Here is a 7,429-nt window from a genome sequence, read left to right on the forward strand (position 1 = left end):
GCCTAATAAATAGATATTTATTTTACAAAAACTACTGAAGGTACACTTGTATTTAAAACACTCGTGCTTAGACATTTTTGTAGTGGTACAATCCAAATTTAAAAGAATTTTGATATTCATTTCTGTCATTACATCTTTTACCATTCGGCTACGTCCATGGGCTCTAACTAGATCCGCACCGGAAAATAATTATAAACAAAGAAATCATCAGTATGTATGTACCTATACAATTTAATATGGTGGTAGATACAATAATTAGACTCTAATAGCATAAATATTTGACTCGCAGTTCATAGCTCATTGTGTATCTAAATATTTTTCTTTACAAATGTAAAGAATATCTCGGTGACTGGATATGAAAATATGTATACATAACTATAAGTAAGTGTTAGGTGAAGCCATACCAATGACGTTAAGAGAAATTTAAAATCGGAAAAATATAGACTTTCTGATCAAGCTGCAGCTCTAAGCTCGTTCATGCTTGCATTTTTTCCCGAACCGGAAAATTTTCGATCTCGGGGCACAGTGAAATTAATCATGTCATAGTGGGACTGTCCCGCCAAAAGCAAGACGTTTGGTCACATAATAGTTATCCAGACTATTAATGTTGTTACGCTTCACTCGTGGCTCATCGGTTTAATCCGTCTCAGCTCTGTAATCTTGTTTTGCTATCCAACTTCCTTTTACTCTTAAAGACTTACAGAGCGTTAGGGGCTGACATGACTGATAATATATAGGTGTACACGTTGTGTACGTATGTACATTCGTAAATACTGATATATACTGTAACTCTACAGTTATGAACCATTCGGGTATGGGGTTCTATTAGTGCATTTTCGAAATTTTACCTTACATATGTAGTTAAGGTATAGTATTTATAGTGTGTGCTCAGTTTGTTCCCACGTCCATGTTTTTGTGAGAATGGATGTATACGTGCATACAACACACATATGGGGAGAATCACGTCAACTGTCCCAGCGCCGCGGTGGACGGCCCGCGCGGTCGTCAAACACGACGTTTTCAACTCGTCGTTTCGGTGTCAAAACTTTGATAAAAAAATAATCTAAAAACATATTCTTACGTATTTTTTCCTCAGCTTTCCAGTGGTGGCATCAGTTTTTTAAAAATTTGCTCCCATAACCTCGAAAAATGCACTTGTTTAAAAAACACGTTTTATCTCCATGATCTTCAACTTTTGGAATTTTTTTGATAGTCTAGATCGAAAGATGAGACATTTTTACGTAGATATCGACAATAAAAAAAGAGGGGTTTATCGTTTTTATAACATATTTAAACGACGAACGAAACGATGCGAGCCGCGGCGGCCGGGCCACGCGCGACAGCAGCGTGTCCGCCGTGTGTCGTCTGCTACGGTGAGTCTGTTTGGCTACATAATATATAATGTAGTAGTGGCGATGTAAACAACAATTAGTTAACCGGGGCTTACAATGGATAAATAATAAATGTTTTGATAAAATTTATTTATATATACAACAATTTTATAATAAAGAAATAAATAATGATTAATATTGATTAAATATTAGATATTTACATGAATAAAGCAAAAAATAAAAACAAATTTGTTCTACTTCGTTCCTTTTTTCTTTTTAGGCATGGTAATCGAAGTGACACTTGTTTTACGTTCTTTCAGTTTCGAAAAAATTTCATACTGGTTACTCAAAGAAGTTTTCTTCAAAATTAATTTATTATCCTTAATGGGGATAAACGCATGATAATTCAGTGTCCCTGGAATCAGTTTGGCACTGGAAATTTCGTCTTTTAATCTCAAGGAAGTTTCTTCGTAGTCAGATTTGCTACTAAAAAAACCTTCGTTTCTTTGCAGTAAAACCTACGAAAACTTCGACTTACGATAGCACAACTTCAAGTCATAAAAATAATAAATACTAATATTCAATTAATCAATCGAAACTTGTTGCGAAGTGCAAACCATCACGGTTAGGTGTATTTGTTTACATCCAGTCAGAGAGACGGTAGCAGACGGCGCGCTCCTGCCGCGCATGGCCCGGCCGCCGCGGCTCCCATCGTCTCGTTCGTCGTTTAAATATGTTATAAAAACGAAAAACCCCTCTTTTTTTATTGTCGATATCTACGTAAAAATGTCTCATCTTTCGATCTAGACTATCAAAAAAATTCCAAAAGTTAAAGATCATGGAGATAAAACGTGTTTTTCAAACAAGTGCATTTTTCGAGGTTATGGAAGCAAATTTTCAAAAAACTGATGCCACCACTGGAAAGCTGAGGAAAAAATACGTAAGAGTATGTTTTTAGATTATTTTTTTATTAAAGTTTTGACACCGAAACGACGAGTTGAAAACGTCGTGTTTGACGACCGCGCGGGCCGTCCACCGTAGCGCTGGGACAGTTGACGTGATTCTCCCCATATGAAGAAGCTAGTTACTTTTTTATTTCAATACTATAAAGATTTACTAGAAAAGTTTTGCATGCTTGGCAGATTAATACATATGCCTAATATGACATGGATTTTTATGATGACTTAACGTTTCAATATTTAAAAATACACCATATCATAAAAAAAAAGTAAAATAAAAAAGTAATGATTATTCATTCATGGTTGTTAGAAGAGAAAAAACATCGTTTCGCATTAATCGAGAGGTGTTAGTATGCGTAAAAACGTAACCAATATTTTGTATTTTGCATATTTCTTTATGGAATAAAGGAAGAAAATTTTAGAAAAAATTGTATCGTGTTAAGCAATAGTTCAAGGATTTAAAAATAATTTTCTACGGTCATGCACACACAAACATGAAGAAGTATGTCATGTCTCGAAAAAGATGCAAAATGTATGATAAATAACAATTCTTAAGGCTTTTTGAAAGGGTAAAAATCATCACGGCGCACAAGTAGAGAAATGTTCGTTGATATATGGACATAACCTTAATTTTATGTATTTTGAAAGTATTATCAGGCTTTGAAAAAGAAAATTTGTGGAAAAAATAACATCTTGATGAAAAAATAATTTTTAAAAAGCAGAAATTATTTAACACTGTCATGCGTTTACATAATCTCCAAATGTTTAAAATATGCCATATCTTGGTTAAAAAAAATATTGAAATTAATTCGGATGAATTTTCTGAATGGGAAAAAATAATCGCTGTGCAAAAATAGAAAGGTGTTGGTTAATATTGAAATATAGCCCTAATTTATACTGTTTTGGATACATCCATTGAATTAAGGTTGAAAATTTTAGGAAAAGTTACAACATATCTACGAATCTATTACAAATGTACAAATAATGAGATAGTATTTTTGTTTTAACATAATTTAAAAGTTAAAATTTTAATGGTTTCCAAACTTAAAAAACAGTTGCTACACACGAATAAAAAGGCAATACAAAATTATCTTTGATACTATAGTAATAAGCTTTTAGTTGATGTAATAAATACTACAAATCACTTACTATTATTGTGTGTTTAGAGAAGAATAAAAGAACAAAATGGTATAATAAGTAAATTTATGAATTATTTTAGATTCATTTTATTTACCATCCATACTTTAAATTATTACCGTAATAAGTTGTTAGATGTTTTAAATCTGCAAGACTTTCCGTGACGGCTTCATCTTCATTTTTAATATTTTCCCTTCTAATTTTGTAGACAACAGCGAAGTGAAAGGAAAGCTTTCTAAAAAATAATTCAGTAAAAAGAAGAACCGTTATTCAAATCGATGTTATGAGCACATATTTAACTCATTTTGTAATATCTATTAACTTCTATAAGTGAGGTATTACTTTTAAATTAGAACATATTTTTGTCTTGAAATTTTTTAGAACGCTGCACTTAGAATTTTTACTCTACATGGTAGGGTCCGGAATGGGGCCTCAATGAGTTAAACATTTAATAAAAAAAATTATTCTAGAAATTTTCTTAACGTTAAATGTAATATCATAAATACACGACGAAACGTGCCAAATAGTAAAATAAAGTTTCTAAAACAAATTTCTTGCTTGACGTACTGAAAATAAACGTTACTGTTAATGCTGACCGAATCCAGAATATTTGTTTTCACGCGTAGACTACTCTGAACTATTTTTAAACTGTCTGTCAACGTTACAATTTCCTAAAAATTGTTCATAAAATTTATCTATGGATGCTTGCATTAGTAGTAAAAACCAGATCACTCAAACCTTCTCCAGTTTTAGTATTATGATGGTGTTCAGTTCACTAGCACAATTATATAATACATACGTAGCTCAAGATTTTCATGATTACTATACTTTAAATATGAAAATATCACAAGCAGAGAATCAATGCAAATTTTTAACTACTAGATAAAATAGCTATGAGAAAAAATATAAATGAAGACCTGTTCATTTAGAATGGATAATTAGAATGTTAAGAAAAAAGATGACAGATCTGCATTGTATTACCATGTGAAAGATTCAGGACACAATATAGATTTTGAATATAGTAATGTACAGATATTAGATGTTGAAAATGTAAGGAGTAGGCGTGAGGTATCAGAAATGATACACATAAGTAGAAATACACTAGTCGCAGACAACAGCATAATAACTAAATAAATTTTATTCGCTTTAATAAATAAGTAAAGACCATTGGACAGCATTGCCGTTGGAGTCATACTTTAATATGTTATCAAAGTTTAATGGACTCCTATAATAACCTACGTTACATATAAATTCTTGAGTAATTCCTTTTTAAACATTCTGCTAGTGACATGGTTTGGAATTTTAAGATATTATTTGTTTTTCATTTAACTGTACTCCTTTAAATTATCTTCATAGGAAATATATATTTGAATTTCGTGATAAGCCACCCCATGAGAAAAAAAACAGTATTTCTTTCAAACTTAAACAACGATTCATCGTAAATTTTACTTTCATACTTTTTAAGAAGATATTTCCATCAATTGAACGAAAAAAATTAGCTCTCTTGCTTTTTTTTTATAACTTAAATTAAAGTTATTTTGCACTTGAGTGATTTATTCAACGATTTGCGTGAAATTAATTTTTAATTTTGTAAAATTTATTATGTTTTATGAGTCAATGTCTTATTTTTTAAAATACTTTTTGCAAAAACTAAGATACAAGCAAGAACGAAAAAAACTACCGAATGAACTTGTCTATAATTATTTCAGCTTTGACAGCAAGTCAATGATTATAATTTAGATTGTTAATCACTTTAGAACTGAACTCGTTATTGTTAACTTATCTATTAACTTTTACAATAATCACTTAAAAATCCGAAATTCTTATCTTCAAAAACAATTTTTTGTTTTAGAACTCTACCTATGACAGAGAAATCAGGATATAGTTAACTGAGACTTACTACAACTGTTATGTGTGATAAGAGGCCTGCATCACCAGGGTGCTGTCATCCAATAACCAAGCATCCCAAGTTTGAGCATAACAAAAATGTGTGTTTAAAAGAAATGATTAAAATAAATCAAAACTTTACAAAATTCTTATTAGTTTAAATTTTTGTATTTAATTATGTCTATTTTTTCAATATTAAAAAAAACTTCTCCTAGCAAAAAAATCGTATCCTAATTAAGTTAATTTTTTTTTTATTACAGGACATACAGAAGAATATGAATGGTTTTAACTTACTAGATGATGTTCAGTTAAAAGAAGTAAGGATTCGCTTAAAAGATGTTAAATATTTAAGCACAAACGCTAGTAACGACTTATCACACAATAATGTTTATGAAGTTGAAACAGTCTTGGGAAAAAAAATTGAAAATGGCAAATCATTTTACTTCATTAAATGGAAAAATTGGAGTTCTCAGTACAATACTTGGGAGCCGCTAGAAAACTTAACGAATTGCTCTGACTTATTAAAGGAGTTTGAAGATGGAAGATCAAAAGTATTAGAAAGGTTTCAGAAATGCACCAATTATTACCCTGATGTAAGTTTGATGGAGCAACACATGCAATCGTTGTTAAGTAAAGGTAGAAAAATTGATTTTTTAATAATCAACACAAATCGCTTGTACGAAAGAATTGATACTTTTTTCAAAATAGGCCCTAAAAAGTGCAAAAATTTGATCGAAAAAATCAAAGAAAACATTTTAGAAATGTTCTTATTTAATGCTAGAACTGAACAGACAGCTTCATTAGAAGAATGGGAAGAAGAAATGAACAGTATAACAAAAGGCAAACCGTCCATAAAAGTTGAAAATTTCATTGATTTGGAACGAGCTCCTCAAGAGTTTCTCTATATAGACGATTATTTACCAGGCTCGGGAGTTATAATACCAGAAGAACCACCAATAGGTTGCGAATGCTCTGTCTGCGATTCGAAATCAAAGTGTTGTTTTACAATGCATGATGGTTGTTTTCCTTACACATCTGCTTGTAGAATCCGTGTTCCTCCTGGAACTCCCATATACGAATGCAACAAACGATGCCATTGTTCTGACAGCTGTCAAAATCGCGTTGTTCAACGTGGTTCTGATATGAAACTATGTGTTTTTAGAACTTCTAATGGCAGAGGATGGGGTGTCAAAACATTACGTGTAATTAAAAAAGGATCGTTTGTCATTCAGTACGTTGGTGAAGTCATAACAAGTGAGGAAGCTGAAAAACGTGGAAAAGAGTATGATGCTGCTGGAAGAACTTATCTTTTTGATCTTGATTACAACGAAACTGAAGGACAATGTCCATTTACGGTTGATGCAGCTGTTTATGGAAATATATCGCATTTTATTAATCATTCATGTGATCCAAACTTAGCTGTGTATGCTGTGTGGATTAATTGTCTGGATCCCAATCTTCCAAAATTAGCATTGTTTGCTACGAGAGATATCAAACAACATGAAGAGATAACATTTGATTATATGTGCCAATCAACGAAAGATGACTTCCTCCGTCAACGGCTCGACTTACCAGGAGAATTAATCAATAACAAATCTCTGCAGACTCGAACTCGGTGTAAATGTGGTGCTAACCTTTGTAGACAATATTTGTTTTAAATCAGAGAATGTCATAACATATTTATGGACGTTTGTGTCTATGTGTGCGGTGCGGTGTATGTATGTGTGTATGTGTGTGATTGGTTCCCTGCAGGCTTACGTTAATGCGTGTGTATATACAATAAATGCACATTTAACAACCTATATACTTCAAATGTAAGAAGGTTGTGTTTTGTAAAAAATCTATTTCTTATTTATATTCTACGTAGATAAAATAAACTCAAAGTTATAAGATTCATTTGTTCATATTATTATAAATTATTAATCCCTGATCTGTGTACTCATGTAACTTTTTCCAACATAATTATTACTCTTTAATGCGAATCTTAACAATTCTTTTTTTTTTCATTACAATAGCTCAATAGTGTATATTTTTTTAGCGTACCCTTTGAAAAGCCACATGTTATTTTCAGATCTCTTAAACATTAACTGAGTTATCTATAACTAAAAAAAATCA

General features: G+C 31.4%; 1 protein-coding gene across 5 annotated transcripts in view; it reads left to right on the forward strand.

Annotated features, from left to right (window-relative positions):
• LOC106645653 (Suppressor of variegation 3-9) overlaps positions 1-7,210 on the forward strand; it is a 113,936-nt gene extending 106,726 nt beyond the window's left edge. For 4 of the 5 annotated variants that reach the window (XM_089595229.1, XM_089595222.1, XM_089595216.1 and 1 more), the window contains 2 exons: positions 5,280-5,415; positions 5,575-7,210. In XM_089595229.1, coding sequence (XP_089451355.1) covers positions 5,338-5,415; positions 5,575-6,972 — 1,476 coding nt within the window. In that variant the 5' untranslated portion in view covers positions 5,280-5,337 and the 3' untranslated portion in view covers positions 6,973-7,210. The remainder of the gene's footprint in view (positions 1-5,279; positions 5,416-5,574) is intronic. The other variant, XM_089595236.1, reaches the window with a different exon arrangement.
• The last annotated feature ends 219 nt before the right edge of the window (positions 7,211-7,429 follow it).

Source organism: Copidosoma floridanum, unplaced genomic scaffold (assembly GCF_036245765.1).
Source record: "Copidosoma floridanum isolate Cflo_tuat_1 unplaced genomic scaffold, Cflo_Japanese_pri ptg000002l, whole genome shotgun sequence".
NCBI lineage: Eukaryota > Metazoa > Arthropoda > Insecta > Hymenoptera > Encyrtidae > Copidosoma > Copidosoma floridanum.